Genomic DNA, 18,939 nt, shown 5'->3' with positions numbered 1-18,939 from the left:
TATTGTGTCACCTTATGGGGCAATGCAAATACAAATAAAAATGTGATTATCTATGTATAATTGCAAAACAATAACTTCTGCTTTTGTAAAAACTTGTTGTTGAATTCCTACAAATCATTGGAAAGTAAAAAAAGGAATGTTCAGGAACATTCTAAAAGTCATTCTAGATCTAGTTTTGTGATTTGGGGTGGAAATAAGAATAGCCCAGCAGACTGTATGCCATTCATGTATGTTGCATCTACTTTAATAACAAATCCCTCTGTAGTCCTTTTAAAAATACATTTATACATGTTTTTTTATATTGTAAGCCTACAGGCCTATTAAACATTTACTTTTGCTCTTTCCAGTTCCTGTCGCTATGTTGTGATCATAGTTTTCAGTGTCAATGGATACATTGAGGATCCTCTTTTTGAGTGCCTGCAAGATTCAGACTATGCAGAACTCCTTGAAATTGTGGACAGAGGTCTTCCCTTCACAAAGACACCTCATCATATTGGCATCATCGGTGGTGCTATTGCTGGACTGACTGCAGCAAAGTTTCTGGAGGACGCAGGGCACAAGGTACAGTATCTTTTGTATAATTTACTGTATCAATGTTAACACAATTAATATCATTGACATATGCTAATTGACTTATGATTGACATACTGAGAAAGGAATTTAGTGTCAGTATTGTAATTATCTGGTTATGACTAATAATAGGCCTACTGTGCAAAAGGGGGAAACTGATAGCTTTAGTTTTTTTGGACAAGGTGACTTTAATAGAGGCAAGTGATCGAATTGGAGGACGGGTGGAGACCTACATAAATAGAAGAGAGGGATGGTATGCAGAGCTGGGTGCTATGAGGATCCCTAGCTTTCACAAGTGAGTTAGGCCTATTGTCCTACCACATGAAATAAGTAGCTACCTCTTATCCCCTGTCTTCATATGTTATTGTTCAAAAGAGGTCAAGCATCCTATCTCAAATGAATCATTATCAGATATAGGTGCATGTCCTATAGAGTTGCATAAGAATGATAGCAAGTGTACTTTAACCATCAATACAATGTTAACTATGGCATTTTTAATTCAACAGAATTCTTTTATCATTTTCATCAAAAATGGGCCTTGGACTGAATCCATTTATCCAGAATGACATCAACACATATTACCATGTGAACAGGTTGCTGCAGAAAACATACAGAGTTAAAGAGAACCCAGACGTGCTGAACTATCCCTTGACTGACAAGGAAAGGGGAAAATTGGCTGGTCAGCTCTTTGACTTGGCCCTGTGGAAGGTGTGTGCAAAGGGAGGGGGGGCTCCCACCATTCGCGTTGCAAAATAAATGTACACACGTTATTCAATCATTGCACCCACACAGCTTTCGTACGTCAAAGAACATCTGTGTAGCCAGGCACTAAAATAGAACTTGGTTCTATTTGTGACGCTTGATGCGCTGCAAGTCCCGCCTCTCCCATCTCCTCATTGGTTTTTAGGAGCATATACCACGTGGGTGATTGAAAGATGAACTGAGGTCCACACTCCAGTCGGTGGTGGTAATGCACCATAAAGTTGGTTGCCAACCGCAATATAAAGTCCAAAGAAGAAGCCTGAAGGAGGAGAGATTACTAGAAACAAACTCTGTTTACCCTTTTATCTGTGGATTAATTGTTGGAGTAGAGGACCTTGTGCATTTCAGGTAAAATAACCCAATGTTTAAATTAGATGGCGCATGCGACGCACGCACGCGGTCTGGTCAGCATGTTCAGACTCCTGTGGTGGAACACTGTGTAATATGTTAAATGTTGTTATATACAGGTATGTGTCACATAACACAGTTATAACAAATGATTTATACAAATGATTTGTTGTAGATAAGGGATGATATGAAGACAGCTGGCTGCGAGGCCATGTTGAGAAAATATGACTCGTGCTCAGTCAAGGTAAGAAAACACTTGGTTGCTTATAGGTAACCATCAGACAAGATGCAGGATTATTGTCAGACTCTAAATTGGTATGCACTTTGCCACTTTCCTTACTAGAAATGGGAACAAATGTATTTAAATATCTTTATTCAGCCATTTTAATGAGTGTTGTTTTCTGACAGGAGTATCTAGTGAAGGAGGGGATCCTGAGTCGTGGTGCCCTGCGCATGATTGGAGATATCCTGAATGAGAACAGCTTCTTCTACACATCACTTACTGAGATGCTGTATACTCAGTCGGATATCAATGACAACACTGTGTAAGAACACCACTATGCACATACAATCAAATTAGACACCCCGCCCTACATCTAGTGTTTGTTAAGTAGTGTATTAAAGTAGTGGAATGTTCTGTTTTTCAGCTATTACGAGATCACTGGTGGGTTTGACCATTTACCGAGGGCATTTTACCAGGCCCTCAACTGCACTATCCTTCTCAACTCCAAGGTCCGACTCATCAGTCAAACCAGCAGCATTGTGACCGTATCCTACCAGGACTGGCGTGATCCATCCTCTCTGACCAACCTCACAGTAGACTATGCCCTGGTGGCAGCTACAGCAAAGGCCACCCTCTTCATGGACTTCCAACCCCCGCTGTCACCCCAGAAGATGGAGGCCCTACGGTCCGTGAACTACGCCAGCTCCACCAAGGTGGCCCTCAGCTTCAGCGAGAGATTCTGGGAAAAGGATGGTATCAAAGGGGGGAAAAGCATCACGGATCTCCCCTCTCGTTTCATCTACTACCCTAGCCACAGCTTCCCAGGCACGACTGGGGGGGGGGCTCTCCTTGCGTTCTATACCTGTTCCGATGAGTCCACTCTATTCCAGGGGGTCAGCGAGGATGAGCTGAAGGTGTTGGTGCTGGATGACCTGGTAAAGATCCATCGGAAGGCTATAAGTTCTCTCTGCACTGGAGGGTTGGTGAAGAAGTGGGGGCTGGATCCCTTCAGCCTGGGGGCTTTTGCCCTTTACACACCTTACCAGCAGACGGACTACGCCTCGGACCTGTTCAGGAATGAGAGCAGAGTCCACTTTGCTGGGGAGCACACGGCACTACCTCACGCTTGGATTGAGACTGCCATGAAATCTGCACTAAGGGCAGCCAGGAACATCAGTAACCTGGAAGGATAGACATCTGGGGCCTGGGCACATCGATTTTATTTTGAATAGCTTGAGAGGCTGAATGTTGACAAACTAAATGACGAAATCCAATGGCCAAACCAAAAACTATTTATTTTGATAAAACATTTTTAGTACTGTCTGATGATGTATTCGGTAGTATTCATGTGTTCTTCTCTACTCAATATGAATGGCACAACATGATGAGAGGAGTGTTGACGAAATGTTCAGCAGAACTGAAAATGTTTACTGGCCTATTTACAAGTCCTCTTCAGGGCACAATGTTCATACTTTTTCCCCTTTCTAACCTGTTATTTTTGTGTGTACTGTTTTAAAATGGCCATTTGGTTAAATAGCCTACAGTATTGTACAAAATAACTACGTATGTCAAATGATGTTGTCACACAGATGTTATGAGAAGCACTGCTGTCTAGGTGTAGTTCTTGGGCCTATTTTTTAATTTTAATTTTAATAAAGCAGTATTGCAACCAAATACTTTGATTCTCTAGCATGTCCAATTTAGGCCTACCTGTTGAATAATTGTACTGTGGCATATCATCATCTTAGGCAATGCTGTTATGGGTTCGATGCATAAGGGAAAACATAATGCACAGTTCTCTTACAAAATAAAACATTATAGCCTATTTTTCATAGTCCAGCTCCCATCAATGGGCACCCTTCTGCACCATCTGCGTGAACCGGTTGGTTATAGACAAGGTAGTGTCAATGAAGCTCTCAACACAGCTCACGAGGCAAGTCTGTCCGTGAATCCATTTTTGAACTCGGGCTCCTCTCCATGCACTTGTCCCAGCAGACATCTGTGAAGTTATGCACCTTCAAAAGAAGCAATGAATCAGCTAAGTCAACTTCCATATGGAGGTCTCAAACAGAAATCTAAGATTCCGTAATCAACTCGTAATTCGGTTTGTCCATTCTGAGAACACATTTGATTGTATAATAAAAAAAAACAAATGCAAGATACAGTTCAGAATAGTTAATGTACCTAGCTTTAGCTAGCTAGCTAACTAACTAACGGTAGCTAACTTCGTAGCATAATTTCTGATGTATGTAGCTAAACTACCTACCTGGGCCTGAAACTGCGCTTTCTGTTGTTCAATTGCGATCATCATTTGGAGCTCTGAAGCATCAGCCTTTTCTGACGAATTTAAATCAAAGCCGTCCATTACAGTACCTAGGATTGGTTACAGTCGGGTTAATTCAACCAGTAGAGCTCATAATGACCTTCTCTGTAGGCTCGTGCGTTTGTTGCTCAGTGGTTTGTTGTGGGTTTGCTCGATTACGAAGATAATTGACTAACACATGAGTCATGACTCTCCAATATTTTCAATGTTCAGCCTCTATTTTAAGTGAAATTAGGCGAACTATTCACATTTTTGCAAACAGGAAATGGCGGAGCATTTTCTGCATATTGCTCCTTTAATAAAACAATGTGAAAGTTTTAATAATAGGATACACACATGCAATCTAATGGATAGATTCTGTTCAGGGGATAGTTCACCCAAATTATATATTGGTTTCCTTACACTGTAAGCAGTATATGGACAAGGTATGGCATTTGAGGCACAAATTCAATGCAAGTCAATGGAACCTACAATATATTAGCATTTTCGCAGTGGTGGAAAAAGTACCAAATTGTCATTCTTGAGTAAAAGTAAAGATACCTTCATAGAAAATTACTCAAGTAAAAGTGAAAGTCACCCATTAAAATACTACTTGAGTAAAAGTATTTAGTTCTAAATATACTTAAGTATCAAATACCGAATATTAAGCAAACCAAAGCTCAACTTTTTCATGATTTTTAAAATGTATTTACGTATGCCAGGGACATACTACAACACTCAGATCTGATTTTACAAACGAAGCATTTGTGTTTAGTGAGTCTGCCAGATCAGAGGCGGTAGGGATGACCAAGGATGTTCTCTTGATAAGTGCATGAATTGGACCATTTTCCTGTCCTGCTAAGCATTCAAAATGTAACGAGTACCTTTTGGTGTCAGGGAAAATGTATGGGCGTAAAAAATACATTATTTCCTTTCGGAATGTAGTGAAGTAAATGTAGTCAAAAATACAAATAATAAAGTAAAATACAGATACCCCAAAAAACTTTTTAAGTAGTATTTTAAAGTATTTTTACTTAAGTATTTACACCACTGAATTTTCACGCACCAACCTAAAGTATCTCAAAATGGATTGTGTAACTCAATGAAGTCACTTACAGATGATTTGGATATGAAGGATGGAAATGCAAAAATAGGTGCCATTGACTTCCATTGGAATTGTGCCACAAATGCTTTATTTTAATTTTTATTGAAACAGTAGCCAGGTAAACAAAACCAAAGCATTGATTGCTGTCGTACCTTGTCCATAGACTGCTTAAATTGTAAGGAAACCAATATTCCATTGTTTAATTTGGGTGAACTATCCCTTTAATATAATCACTGCTATCTATTCAGATTAAAAGGGTAATCTGCAGGTGCTATATCCATTTTTTGATTTATAAATGAATGATGTACTCCGGTGTACTCATAGATTTTTTAAGAATGTAATTTATAAATGCCTCATGAGCTTAGTTCAACTGTTGTACCCATCAGAACCCAAAATATGAGCTTGTTTTCCTCCAATGTTTGTAAACGAAGTAAATGTAATCAAACACTGTATAGCCTCAAAACATAGTTCAAACTATACCTTTGATATCATGGATGGTCAGTCCATAGCTCTGTCTATGAATTTGGGAGTGGTTCGATTTCTCTAGCCCCATCCCTTTTACCGAAATTGTTATAATACATTTGGTAACATATTGCAATGTGCAGTCTTCTATTTTTGCAGATCAACATTGTCCATAACGTTTTCTCAAAATTGATGTATGTTTCTTATACTTTATTATTGGAAATAGCCTATTAAACCAAGATCAATCAAACATTGCATCATTGTTTGCATTAAAATGCAGTTTATGTGGCACATGCGAATAATACGAAAAAGCATCCACAGTCGACTATCACCCAGTGCTTATATACTCCTGATCAGCAGTGGACAAAACAGCAACTACATCCGGGTAAGTTGTGTGACCTTGGTTGGTTAATTGTCATGGCGGCCATCGTCAGGATAAATTCTGTCTGTCACAGAGGTGTCAAACGTAAGTGTCTTTGTGTGTAACTGTATGTTAATTCCACATTTGTGTGTATTTCCTATTGTTCTTGAGAATTACAAATTGTTACCAAAAGTAACGTTACATATTGTAATGTCCTAGTAGCTAGCCAGCTAACGTAATGTTAGCTGATGGATGAGCAAGGTACGACTTTTCAAATTCATAGTGACTTCACCTAGTCGGCTCGGGGATCTTTTGGTTACTGGCCTTCGATCTTAACCGCTAGGCTTAATGTGCGAGCTGTCACTTGGCGTCACTGCATTGGATCGGATCTGTTTCCGTATCTCGTAAAGTAGCCTGAAGCAGCTAAAATGATCAACCTCGATTCTGAACTCTTTATATCAGTTTTAGGCCTCATGCTTGTTGGGAATTAAGGCCATCTCAACATAATCTATCCACTTTTCAAAATATTCTATATACATGTTAGGCTATTCTTCCCCTATCAATCCCACATACTGTGGCATGAATCCAATTCAGCCATACTCCAACAGTATATGGTCTTTGGCTGCCAAAACGTCAGTTCCTCGAATATCTTCCATTACTATATGTGACCTCTAGTTGTACTTATACTAACTACTTTTAACAACTACCAAGACACACGATTCACACAAACAAGTTACCCTAAAAAATGTATAAACCAGACAGGCTACCTGTGATTGCTGACAACCACAATAATGGAATGGTTTGTTCATGATACTCCTTACAGTTTGAGGAAAGAAAGACGCCTCCTCTGATTTATAAAGGCCTATGTGTAATAATATTCACATTTTGGAACTGAGCCATGTGTGAACTGTCTACATTACAGTATAGCCTAAGCGTTATTGTTTTTTGTTGCTTTGCCTTATTTTATAGCCTACTTATAATTGAACAGTAAATATTGTGATTTAGTTGAAATATTGTTCATGACACTGATTTCTCGTCTTCTCCCCACAGCTCTGTTTTATCGTAGCTCTCTCCTCTCTCGACCCCTGGTTGCACAGCAAAAGGACCAGGACTGTCCCTACCCGTTGACTGCTAGGATTCATGGATCCTCATCTCTCTATGGTTTGTTTCCACAATATAAGAGCTTTGCCGATAGCCTAAAGTTTGCCTGTAGCACTCAAAGATTAATAATAATTGTATGTTTGATTTTTGTGACCTTTTTAAAGTAATCAATGTTCAGGCTAGGATACTTGTTATGTAAGGTGATAGTGGTAGGCCTATATTATAAGTATTAGAGCCTACATCCCTACACCTAAGGGGATTCAAGTATTTTTTTGGCTCTCTCTTGTATACTGAGCTGTCTCATGCAAGAAGGATTTAAGAGAGGGGGTTAAGTCATTTATTGGCAGGGAGCCGGTTAGTGATGTCCCCACTGACATGTTGTTTGTGTGTTTGGTACATACAGTCCATTCGTTAAGCATTCAGACCCCTTTATTTTTTACACATTTTGTTACGTTATAGCCTTATTCTAAAATGTATTAAATAGTGCCCCCCCCCCCAAATCGACACACAATAACCCATGATGGCAAAGCAAAAACAGGCAAATATATTTTTGCAAATGGATAAAACATTTACATAAGTATTCAGACCCTTTACTCAGCACTTTGTTGAAGCACCTTTGGCTGTGATTACAGCCTCAAGTCTTCTTGGGAATGACGCTAAAAGCTTGGCACACCTGTATTTGGGGAGCTTCTCCCATCCTTCTCTGCAGATCCTCCCAAGCGCTGTCAGGTTGGATGTGGAGCGTCGCTGAATAGCTATTTTCAGGTCTCTCCAGAGATGTCTTGGCTCTGGCTGGGCCAGTCAAGGACATTCAGAGACTTGTCCCAAAGCCACTCATGTGTTGTCTTGGCTGTGTGCTTAGGGTCGTTGTTCTGTTGGAAGGTGAACCTTCCCCCAGTCTGAGGTCCTGAGCGCTCTGGAGCAGGTTTTCATCAAGGAGCTCTGTGTACTATTCTCTGTTCATTTTTCCCTCGATCCTGACTAGTCTCCCAGTCCCTGCAGCTGAAAAACATCCCCACAGAATGATGCTGCCACCACCATGCTTCACCGTAGGGATGGTATTGGCCAGGCAATGAGTGGTGCCCGGTTTCCTCCAGACGTGACGCTTGGCATTCAGGCCAAAGAGAATCTCATCCAGAAAATCTTGTTTCTCATGGTCAGAGTCCTTTGGGTGCCTTTTGTCAAACTCCAAGCTGGCTGTCATGGCCACTCTACCATAAAAGCCTGATTGGTGGAGTTCTGCAGAGATGGGTGTCTTTCTGGAAGGTTCTCCCATCTCGACTGAGGAACTCTGGAGCTCTGTCAAAGTGACCATTGGCTTCTTGGTCACCTCCCTGACCAAGGCCCTTTTTATTTTTATTTAACTAGGCAAGTCAGTCAAGAACAAATTCTTATTTGTTCTTCTGCTCCCCGGATTGCTCAGTTTGGCTGAGGCCAGCTCTAGGAAGAGTCTTGGTGGTTCCAAACTTCTTCCATTTAAGAATGATGGAGGCCTCCGTGTTCTTGGAGACCTGCAATGCAGCAGAATTGTTTTGGTACCCTTCCCCAGATCTGTGCTTCGACACAATCCTGTCTCGGAGCTCTACGGACAATTCCTTCGACCTCATGGCTTGGTTTCTCTGACATGCACTGTCAACTATGGGACCTTATCTAGACAGGTGTGTGCCTTTCCAAATCATGTCCAATCAATTGAATTTACCACAGGTGGACTCCAATGAGGTTGTAGAAACATCAAGGATAATCAATGAAAACAGGATGAACCTGAGCTCAATTTGGATTATTTTCTCAGAACAAGGTTAGCCAACACGTGGCATGATGTTTGAACTGTGATATCTAGTGAACCATGAAACTTGAGAACCTAAGCAACAACTTATGAGAGCGGGCCACAGGAGGTTGGTGGCATCTTAATTGGGGAGGACGGGCTCGCGGTAATGGCTGGAGCGGAATCAGTGGAATGGTATCAAATACATCATACACATGGTTTCCATGTGTTTGATGCCATTCTATTTGCTCCGTTGCGGCCATTATTATGAGCCGTCCTCCCCTCAGCAGCCTCCACTGGAGCTGATTTGTATATTAAAGCCTCAAAGATATAAACCTCAGTTACGAACTGACTGGGATAATTGTTAAACGCAACAACAAAAATCCGTAGGCTAATAGACAAACGTAATTGCTTCTATGTGCTAAAAACATGTCAGGCCAACTCTAAATCTCTATCTGGCTAAAGGGTTATAAAATACATGTAAATACACTGTTTTCAATGACGAGTCTTTAAATGATTACCCCCTCTCTCCACAAAAGGTTAGTTCTGCATGTGGATGTATGATTGAATGTTTTGTTATTTGCCCTTTTGCAGCTGGCTCAGGGTCCAAAGCTGCCTCCCTGCATTGGACAGGAGAGCGTGTGGTAAGCGTACTGCTGCTGGCCATGGGGCCTGCTGCCTACTACTTCCCCGGACCTGCTGTTGACTACTCGCTGGCTGCCGCCCTCACCCTGCATGGCCACTGGTAAGACGAGTTTCCCTCAAATTGTTCATTTGTTTAAAGAGCACTGGCCAGCGGTCTCACTTCCTTATTCTGGTGAAATATTTTTACTTTCATATTTCCACAAACAATAATTTCCAGACTAAAATTGTTGTACGTGTTCCGATTTAAGCTCAGACCATAGTTATTCAGCTTGAGAAAATGACTTGTGTTGTGACTAGAGTCAGAAGCTTTTATGAAGGACAATGGTGAATAGAATAGAGTAGGCAAGTGGTTGGGATAACCAACCAAGTCTATGTCCACTACATTTCTGCTCATGCAAAAACAGTTTTGTTCTTAGCATTTATTTTAATTTCATTTACGAGAGCTTTTAGATTTTTGAAGAGGTGGGCTAAATGTCTCCCTGGAGCACTATGCCACAGCTAGACCACTGACTAAATAAGTGGCAGGTTTAAAGTACAAATCCTAGTCATGTGTGGTGTTAAAACCCCTTAGTTTTTCGTTTTGGGTACTTGCATATCCTCAAGGCATGTCCCTCTAATGAAAACCAGCTAATTCCCAGTTGTCAAACTTGTCGCCATCTTGTCACTGAGGAGTTGAAATGCACACTTGTATGATTTTTTAAAATATCAAGATTACAGTTAAGAATGCTGGTCATGTGTAATACACAGTGGCTTTTCCATTTGGGCTACTTTTGTTAAATGTCTTGGACTATAATGAAGCAATTTTTAAAACTGCACTCAGTACTATTTAACTTTGCCTTACTTGCTAAGGCTAATGTTTGAGTGCCACTATTTGAACTGGAGTCATGAAATAGCACCATTGTCCAGTTAACTGAGGAACACTATGAGCCCGCTTACGAAGCTCTGTCCTCCAAGGCCACTGCTATCTACATTGGCTTATCTCTTTAGGCATCATTCAAGGATTTCACCATTCCTCATCCCTTAATGCTTCCAGTTCTGTTTGTTCTCAATGTAATGGTGTTGCTTCCGTCCCTCTCCTTGCCCCGCCCTGGGCTCGAACCTGGGACCCTCTGAATACATCTACAGTCACCCACAAAGCATCGTTACCTGTCGCTCCACAAAAGCCGCAGCCCTTACAGAGCAGGGGAAACGACTACTTCTAGGTCTCAGAGCGGCGTCATTGATTGAACGTTACTAGCACACACCACTAACTAGCTAGCCATTTCACATGGGCTACATAAACAGGACAAGACACCCCACTCTGTAGTCTAAACAAAGAATAGCCTAACTAAGGTCGCATGAGGGTTCCTTGAGCTATTGGTGTGTTCCTCAAGGACTTAGTGCCTCCTTGGTGGGTCTTCAGCCATTCAGATTATGCATTTGTCCACTTCCCTCTGCAAAATATTACCCTGGGGAAGCCAATGATTATGAAGTCAGGACTATGTCCCATCATGACTATGAAGTTAGGATGGCTATAACCAGTGGTGTAGTGGAGGGTTAACGCCAATGTTCCCTCTAAGCTGCGCTCAGTTGCCCCGAGAGTGCATGCAGAAGAAATATCAGCCCACAGAGAAGCACGAGATGAAACTTCACTCAACGCAGCTGGAAGACATACCTTTGGTCAGTGGAGGAAAGGGAGAGCGAAGGGATGTTGAGAGGCGGACCTTCAGTCTGCTGCTATTTTCCTCCACTGAGACTGACCATCAGATGCAGGTACCATCAGCCCAGGAAAATAAAAATAAGCAAAAATATTTTAAATGTATGCTCACTCAGCTCAAGTAATACAATTGATCAATTACCTGTGTGATCATATAGCCTACCTCAAATGTTTTATATAAAATAAATTAAATGACTGAAGAACAATGCATTGGCAGAGCAATTCAAGAAAAGCCAATATGTGGTGATGGCTTACTGCACAAACCTCATTGCTACAGTACTGTTTTTAATTGGTTAATGTTGCATAGGCTTACGTTTTTTAAGTCAGGTTTAAAAAAAAAAAAAAACATCTCTGCGGTAGATCTCGTCTTGCAGTTTGACTCAGTGATCTTGACTCAGAAAAGGTTGGTGACCTCTGTTCTAGAGTTTTCCCTGTTAACACTATCAACCTTTCCTTTTACTGTGGAAATTGTGATAGAACCAATGCAATATTAGCCACTTTCAATGCAACATACCAAAACAAAACCAACTATGCAAGAGATTGTTGTATACAGAACACATCGGAGTAAGATTCTATTGCATTGACACGCACTACTCAGCCCATACTCTACACAGACCGGTGCGGCATAAACAATTAAAGCTGCAGTAGGCCTATATGCAAATAGCCCATTGCCATATATGGATCTGTGCCATTTACTTTGAAATGGACTGTGTTTACAGCATGAGCGGTCGTGAGTAGATGCGCTTGTTTTGAGATCAGAGCGAGAGCTGCATGTAGCCATGTTTGCACATTTTGTTCATATCCTTTGCTAGTTAGTGAGTTATCCCAGTTATAGATCATTTGTAGTCAGCAATAGGGGAGTGATTTGCTTCTTACAAGAGAACAAAAGTTGTACATTTCTAGACATTTGAAAAACGAGTCAGATAAGCTTTTTTTGTCTTAAAGGGGCAGTGTTGTATTTGAAAACAGGCTTGAATAAGCTAAATTGGAAGAGGGTAGCATAATTTGTCTGATTCTCTATAATAATGGTTTGGGAATAATAATAATGCATTTTATATATATAAAGTGGTTTCTTGCATCAAACAACAAAACATTTTCAGTCACTTCATGTCTGACGGACAAGTGGATAAAAGGTTCATGTCAAGCCCTGCATGTTTTTTTTCAACAGTCTCATGGAATGTAGGCCTACATTGAACATCACACATTGACTGCTACTGTAGGCTGAGCGATAGAACTGCTATTTCCAAGTTAAAATGTTATGGGATGCATTTTCATCCATTGTTTTTGATGGTAGGCCATGCTGGTAGGTCTACATTATGATCATATAGTCACAGTAGCCTACTTGGCCACCGCTAAATGTAAATTAAAGCAGTTACAGCCTCTGTTCACAGTAAACACGTTCAAGTTTGCAATTAACAGACCTGAGAGAACATTGGTTAACGTTGTTTAGCCACTTCTATTTTGCCCTACCTTTTGCGCAAAAATACATTGAAGGTATATGGAGCGTTACTTTGCCCACCACGATTATAGTTTACCCAACTATTATTCCTTTTTTTTGTCATACATCACTGGCTGTTACGTAATATTGTGGTTTTAAGCCGTCTCATACATTTCTTGTATTGTCTTCTCTCTCCAGGGGGATTGGACAAGTCTTAACGGACTACGTTCACGGAGAACCGAAGATCAAGATGGCCAACGCAGGCCTCTTCCTGTTGTCGACTGTCACCTTTGCCGGTCTCTGCTACTTCAACTACAACGATGTAGGCATTTGCAAAGCGGTGGCCCTCTTATGGAGCAAATGAATGGATTGAGGTTTGGGATGGGTGGCGTGGGCACTGGGATATCAGCCGTCTTGTTCTGGTATGATTGTGAACATTCAAGGGATTATATGTACATTTCTATAAATATATAATTTCACAATATTACCAGTGATTCACAAGTGTCATAAATCATGTTGAGTCAGGATTTTGTAGGGGAGGAAGTGGGAAATGAACATTTGTTTTTTGCTCGTTTGTAAGTTCTGGAGGTTTTGTGTTGTGCATCAACAGGTCTGTTTTTGGCATGTTAATAATCTGCTCCTATTGATTTATGTGGACTAAACTAAATAAGTAGTCCCCCTGACCCCTACCAAACACACATGCTGCAGTTGGTTAAATGTTATACTGTTAAGGAGGGTGCAATTTTACAGAATGCTTAGATAGAAATGCATTTTGTAGAACAGATGTGATGATATAATAGGGAAGTGTCAGGTTTATTCAATGCATTTCTAGCTTCCTCTCACTGAGTCCACTTGTTATCAAACTGCTAATATTCCAAACTCTTGTGTATTGATTATTATCTGAGGAAGTATCCACAGTGATTTACATATTTGACCTGAATTTCAGATCCAGTATGGCAAATGACTTCATCTCCTCTGTACTAACTTCATTTATGTAGACGTTGCATTCTTATTTGTGGTACGTTTTGTGTCTGTCACCAGTCTGTAAATACCAGCTAGTGCCCTTCAAGACCATTGCAGTCAGCTTAGTGCCACACATTTAGTCTGTTTGACCTTGCTGGTCTGGTTTGATTGACATGAGCAAATGGATGTGACCACTGGCAGTATTTAAACCCCATAGCCATACTGTTCTGGACTTCAGGGGTCTGTTCAGAAAGGGTGCAACGTTATAGAACATTGAGATATGCATTTTGTATAACTGATATGATTTGTCATGTGGAATTGGGCATCACCACAGCTCTATTCATTAAATGTCTAACTGCAATGTTTAGAACGTTTCACCTCACTGAGCACATCCCAGGAGCATGTAGAAGAGTAGCCATACTGATCTGTACACCATTGTACTTCCTCCTTTACCAGGCCGTGTTTTAAATTAGTCAGTCAATAATTATCCTATGACAATGTCCTGGTTTTGTAATGTGCATAATTTACTTTCTCAGCTGTGCCTGGCATCATACTCTTGCTTGAATATTTAGCATAGTACAATCTTGTTGGCAGGAATTTCACTTTCCATTTATCTGATCAAGTGTGTGTGTGTGTGTGTGTATGTATGTATGAACAGCTGCTAAACGTCAAGTTGAGTACAGCTAGCATCAAATATTAAGTCAAGTCAACAGCGGGCGCATGCACTTAGTCAAAATGGCAGAGCTTTGTTTTTGTTCTGTTGGGAGTGTTGGCAGAAACAAGTAAGAGTTGTCCTTGTTAAATATCTAAGAAAGATGAAGGTATGTCTTTGTTCTCATATTACTCAAATGTCTAAAAGCTAAAATGGCTTTGGAAATTCAGCTGTGTTGTCTGTTTATTAGTTCTCGTCGATTTATACATCAATCTGTTCAGATTGTTACTCACAAATTAGCTTTGGGAAGAAAAATGCACCTTAAGCCTCTTCAGAATAAAAGTGGATACGGATTTGATTATGTATTAAAATCTGTTTAATACAGAGCATATACAGAGGACGGTAGACTACACAGGTAGAAACTGTCTAGTAACTGGTCAGAATGACTAAGCAATCAAACTTAAGAGTATACTATTTCTACTCTGTAATAGGTATTTAAGCATTAAAACTAGAAACCATCCCACTGGAAAAAATAACTTTCTATTCTATAAACACTGAGTATTTACAGTGGCTTAACAAAAGTACCATAAACTCAACATGTCAGTAAGTCCATAGAACAGTTCTCATCCACATCCTTATGCACCTCCCTGAGAACTAACTTCATGAGCGCTGCTTCTGGTCCATCCTCAAAGCTCAAGTACCAGCTACACCACAGCGATGAGTTAAATCTGTACTGAGATGTACCAGGAATTAGTTCCATGTAGAACACAGCCTCATGTTTTGAGCGGCCAATTTGGTCAGGCAAAGGTTGATCCTGGGGGAAAATAGAAGGGAATGGGGATTACCTTTTCTTGTCAGTGTGAAGTTTGTTTTTGCAAACAGCTGGTATGAAGGTACAGTAATAATCACACCTGGGTATGTGTTCAGTAGGGAGAAACTATGAAATGGCAATGTACTTCCTGATCTCGTCTCATAAGGAGAACACCAATTTTTGTTTTTCTTGGAACAACTGTTTTCTTGGAACAACCCAACCCAGTTGTCAACCCAAACTAAGGCTAAAGAGACTGTTAAGAGTGTGTCTATTGCTTTGTGGGAAGTTCAGCTATATGTTAAATGTAACGTAGATGTAAGCACTTAATTTCAAAATGTATGCTTACCAGTGGTTTGGCAGAAACTCCTTTTTGGTCCCCATTCTTCTCGCAGCACACCATATAAGTTTGCTTACAAGGTGATGTCACAGAGAGAATAACAGCACTTCCTCTGGGCCTGTCAATGTCATTGGTTCTATATACTTGGATATTGAACCGGCAATCATCTAGAAACAACCAGATAACAAGAAAAAATATGCATTCAACAAGAGGGAAATACGTCTTGCAGCAAAATGCTTAAAGTACTTTTGCATGTTTTTGTCATATGGATGTCACATGATCTTCCCTGATGCATGGGGTTGTGATATGCAGCAAGCACATCAGTAGCCTAATCTCTGTATTATACTTTGAGGGCTAGTTTACTGGACACAGATTCAGGGGTTAAAGCCCCCCCAAAAATCCCATGACTTAAACTTAGAGGTAGACTCAGTGAAATGACGTTGCCACGAGCAACACCGCAGATTTGAAATAAGCGAGATTCAAGACTTCATTCTCATCATTTTGAACATGTATTAAACCGTGAGTGGCCAATTCCATATGACAGAAATCCTTCACAGTGATGGAGAACTTTAACCCCAGCAAATTGGGTTCACTAGGTATATTTACCTGCTTTGCATTGCTCCTTATTCCGCTCTTTAAACTTGAGACCTTCTTCATCTACAACCAGGAATCTGTTGTTCTTGATTTTGATCATTTTTTGGAAGCATTTTTTAGTCTCCTTTTTAAAATCATCCAACTCGAAATCTGCAGACGAGGAGGGAATGTGTGAACACAACAAAAAACATTTCACAGAGTGATATACACAGAGTATACAAAACAGACTGACCAGGTGAATCCAGGTGAAAGCTATGACCCCTTATTGATGTCACTTGTTAAATCAACTTCAGATCAGTGTAGATGAAGGGGAGGAGACAGGTTAAAGAAGGATTTTTAAACCTTGAGACATGGATTGTGTACGTGTGAATGGGCAAGACAAACGATTTAAGTGCCTTTGAACGGGGTATGGTAGGTGCTAAGTGCACTGGTTTGTGTCAAGAACTGCAAAAGACATCCAGCCGACTCGACACAACTGTGGGAAGCATTGGAGTCAGCATCCCTGTGGAACGCTTTCGACACCTTGTAGAGTCCATGACCTGACAAATTGAGGCTGTTCTGAGGGAAAAACGGGGGTGCAACTCAATATTAGGAAGGTGTTCAGTGTACATGTTTTAAAGTAACTGTCCAGTGTTTTCAGATTTATATGAAATATGACCTATAGTTAATTACAATACGAGTTAATTAATATTATTTGGAAGAAAAACTAAAGTATATTAAAAAGCAACTTATCTGTGTTGGAATGGTGTGGGAGTACACCAACAACAGAATGGTATGGGCATATACTGGTCCTCAGGAGGATGACATCAGAGAGGAAGAGGCTGAGAGAAAGGATCTACTCCTGTCAAAATCTGTCCACGTGGGAATACAGCGATAAGCAGACCAGTAAGCAGACCGCCTGCCTTCCCGCCTTTAGGACAATGACTCCCATTGTTAGGGTGGAGACAAGACCATCTTGTCATTATATACAGCATCTCTGATGGCATCATCCTCTATGAGGAAATAGAAGGCATTTTTTAAATGTTCTGTTTGAGATACAAGTTTGAGGTGTTGTTTTTTAAGTGTTTTTTTTCCCTTCTCCAATTTATGCTTTGGCCACAAACACGAGTATAGCATGAGTTAACAACATTATTTGGGTATGAGCTAACAGAATGTGAGATTTTCACTGGAAAGTTACTTTAACATTCTATGTTTTCAGCTGGAACTAAATAGCACATGGTCTAGGTAAGACGAGCCACATCTACATGACTTGTAATTGTTAGAAATGTATATTACCTTCATGTTCGACTTTACAGGGAATCAGTCCACACAGATAACATAAAGAAAACACAAAGACACAATGAGCAGAGGGTGACATCCCTGACAAAGCTTTGAACATAATTCACATTTAAAAATCGGTAGTTTACACGTGTGGGTATAAAAAACAAAGTTCAGTCAACCTTTTAAAGATCCACTTTACCTTGAAAAAATATGTCCTCCTTGTCAACTATCGCAAACTCAACACACTTACATTCGGAGTTGCTTGCCATCTTCTCAGAATCAAGCTTGAACGTCACTAGAGGCAAAAATATGTTATGAGGCCTATATTTATGACAATAGTGTCATACATGTATTTATCCACTCACTGGCCATGTGCCCTTCATACACACACACACACACACACACACACATACATGTAAGTAGGCTAGTTAAATAGCCTACTCAATTAGCCTTAAAAATACTATAATATAGCTTATATAATTTACATTTAATAAAACACTACTAATTAGAATAGCCTCTTCTCGTACCAATGCAGATGTGGGATTTTCTTTCAAACACCAGATGGAGACATTTCACCTGATTATGCCATGAATCGAGCTGCACTGAGGACCACCTTCCCTTTCCAGACGGACCAGACGAGGGGTGCAACTCAATATCAGGAAGGTGTTCCTAATGTTTTGTACACTGTAATCGCCATTCCAGGACTACAGTTTGCGGTATCCGGGATCATTGGGACGTCCCTACCCTAAACCCTACATTTACCTTAACCATTATAAAATGTACACTTCAAATGAGGTAAGGATGTCCCAATGATCCATCATCAAGATCCATTGGCAGATAGTCATCCGATCATACACATAGCACTACTTTTAGTGATAGGAAACGCTGCCAACTCAGTAAACAGATCCCAACATGATTATCATACACTCATATTATTGTCATTATCGTTGAATCAATGTACAATATCTTAATAAAGCTACCCAATTGGCCTACTCTCAGGCTACATGTGTTTTGTTCAACACCTGTTTAATGCCGTGTTCAAAACAACTGGGAGCTCAGTACTCAAAACTCTGAAATCGATTTGAAACAGTCATCCAACTCGACATTCCTACTCGGGAACTCTGGCCTCTTTTTAGCGCTCAGACCTGAAGCTCACTAAAAAGTCATGATTTGATCTCGTATTTTTCCGAGTTCTCAGTTGTTTTGAATGCGGCATAAATGCCCGGCAGGTAGGGCACAACCAGGAAGTGGTTTCAATCATAAACCATTTAGATTTAACTTGTCAACTCTACAGTATTCTTAAAGATGAAGTGTGGCTATATCTTACCTCGGAAATGTCGCCTTCTGTAGGCTGTTCAGTCATGCCTTGAACTTAGAAAAGTTTCTTAAATCTGTTATTAATCTTCCCAGAGATAGTTTGTACAGACAGATGTAGCCTATTCATGTGTGGCACCTCCGACACTCGGTCGCATTGTAGCTAAACCCAATTTATGCTTTAAACAATAAAGATTCGGAGGGTGTGATGCAATCGCGGCGCCTCCGGAGGC

General features: G+C 40.4%; 5 protein-coding genes across 8 annotated transcripts; 3 read left to right on the top strand and 2 right to left on the bottom strand.

Annotated features, from left to right (window-relative positions):
• Positions 1-333: 333 nt before the first annotated feature.
• On the top strand, positions 334-1,447 carry LOC115163247 (L-amino-acid oxidase-like; the record flags this gene model as incomplete). Its single annotated transcript, XM_029714971.1, has 3 exons — positions 334-561; positions 753-865; positions 1,077-1,447. Coding segments are annotated over 3 exons (591 nt in total), but the record flags the coding sequence as incomplete, so codon positions are not given.
• Positions 1,448-1,637: 190 nt separating this feature from the next.
• Positions 1,638-3,577, top strand: LOC115163246 (L-amino-acid oxidase-like). The gene is made up of 3 exons (XM_029714970.1): positions 1,638-1,924; positions 2,089-2,225; positions 2,328-3,577. Exons 1-3 carry the CDS (start codon positions 1,868-1,870, stop codon positions 3,094-3,096), a joined length of 963 nt encoding a protein of 320 aa, XP_029570830.1. The 5' UTR covers positions 1,638-1,867; the 3' UTR covers positions 3,097-3,577.
• LOC115163248 (mitochondrial import inner membrane translocase subunit Tim8 A) lies at positions 3,178-4,434 on the bottom strand. 2 transcript variants are annotated; one of them, XR_003869712.1, is made up of 2 exons: positions 4,170-4,409; positions 3,178-3,918 (listed from the first exon to the last, which is right to left on the bottom strand). XR_003869712.1 is itself a non-coding variant. In XM_029714972.1 (2 exons), exons 1-2 carry the CDS (start codon positions 4,266-4,268, stop codon positions 3,750-3,752), a joined length of 252 nt encoding a protein of 83 aa, XP_029570832.1. In that variant the 5' UTR covers positions 4,269-4,434; the 3' UTR covers positions 3,178-3,749. The 2 variants fall into 2 exon arrangements, 1 of the variants encoding a protein (XP_029570832.1); XM_029714972.1 differs by having other exon boundaries at positions 3,178-3,902; positions 4,170-4,434.
• Positions 4,435-6,133: 1,699 nt separating this feature from the next.
• LOC115163245 (succinate dehydrogenase [ubiquinone] cytochrome b small subunit B, mitochondrial) lies at positions 6,134-14,619 on the top strand. Its single transcript, XM_029714969.1, has 4 exons — positions 6,134-6,238; positions 7,184-7,294; positions 9,591-9,741; positions 12,974-14,619. The coding sequence occupies exons 1-4, from the start codon at positions 6,190-6,192 to the stop codon at positions 13,137-13,139; spliced, it is 477 nt and encodes a 158-aa protein (XP_029570829.1). The 5' UTR covers positions 6,134-6,189; the 3' UTR covers positions 13,140-14,619.
• Positions 14,620-14,743: 124 nt separating this feature from the next.
• On the bottom strand, positions 14,744-18,939 carry LOC115163244 (uncharacterized). 3 transcript variants are annotated; one of them, XM_029714967.1, is made up of 6 exons: positions 18,720-18,939; positions 17,592-17,687; positions 17,408-17,419; positions 16,145-16,282; positions 15,548-15,705; positions 14,744-15,204 (listed from the first exon to the last, which is right to left on the bottom strand). In XM_029714967.1, the coding sequence occupies exons 2-6, from the start codon at positions 17,659-17,661 to the stop codon at positions 14,983-14,985; spliced, it is 600 nt and encodes a 199-aa protein (XP_029570827.1). In that variant the 5' UTR covers positions 17,662-17,687; positions 18,720-18,939; the 3' UTR covers positions 14,744-14,982. The 3 variants fall into 3 exon arrangements, with proteins under 3 accessions (XP_029570827.1, XP_029570828.1, XP_029570825.1); XM_029714968.1 differs by having other exon boundaries at positions 17,643-17,687; positions 18,720-18,938; XM_029714965.1 differs by lacking the exons at positions 17,592-17,687; positions 18,720-18,939 and having other exon boundaries at positions 17,408-17,575.

The sequence above is a fragment of the Salmo trutta genome, chromosome 26 (genome assembly GCF_901001165.1).
Source record: "Salmo trutta chromosome 26, fSalTru1.1, whole genome shotgun sequence".
In the NCBI taxonomy this organism is placed as follows: domain Eukaryota; kingdom Metazoa; phylum Chordata; class Actinopteri; order Salmoniformes; family Salmonidae; genus Salmo; species Salmo trutta.
This window is presented reverse-complemented; position numbering and strand designations above follow the sequence as displayed.

Excerpts from the sequence above, each read along its gene's own strand:
- LOC115163246 (XM_029714970.1), top strand. The coding sequence starts at position 1,868 with ATGAAGACAGCTGGCTGCGAGGCCATGTTGAGAAAATATGACTCGTGC. Across the intron at positions 1,925-2,088 it reads ATGACTCGTGCTCAGTCAAG|GAGTATCTAGTGAAGGAGGG; the intron begins GTAAGAAAACAC and ends GTTTTCTGACAG. Across the intron at positions 2,226-2,327 it reads GATATCAATGACAACACTGT|CTATTACGAGATCACTGGTG; the intron begins GTAAGAACACCA and ends TCTGTTTTTCAG.
- LOC115163248 (XM_029714972.1), bottom strand. The coding sequence starts at position 4,268 with ATGGACGGCTTTGATTTAAATTCGTCAGAAAAGGCTGATGCTTCAGAG. Across the intron at positions 3,903-4,169 it reads AAGCGCAGTTTCAGGCCCAG|ATGTCTGCTGGGACAAGTGC; the intron begins GTAGGTAGTTTA and ends ATAACTTCACAG.
- LOC115163245 (XM_029714969.1), top strand. The coding sequence starts at position 6,190 with ATGGCGGCCATCGTCAGGATAAATTCTGTCTGTCACAGAGGTGTCAAA. Across the intron at positions 7,295-9,590 it reads TGGATCCTCATCTCTCTATG|CTGGCTCAGGGTCCAAAGCT; the intron begins GTTTGTTTCCAC and ends GCCCTTTTGCAG. Across the intron at positions 9,742-12,973 it reads CTCACCCTGCATGGCCACTG|GGGGATTGGACAAGTCTTAA; the intron begins GTAAGACGAGTT and ends TTCTCTCTCCAG.
- LOC115163244 (XM_029714965.1), bottom strand. The coding sequence starts at position 17,510 with ATGTTCAAAGCTTTGTCAGGGATGTCACCCTCTGCTCATTGTGTCTTT. Across the intron at positions 15,706-16,144 it reads TAAGGAGCAATGCAAAGCAG|ATGATTGCCGGTTCAATATC; the intron begins GTAAATATACCT and ends GGTTGTTTCTAG. Across the intron at positions 15,205-15,547 it reads GAGTTTCTGCCAAACCACTG|GATCAACCTTTGCCTGACCA; the intron begins GTAAGCATACAT and ends ATTTTCCCCCAG.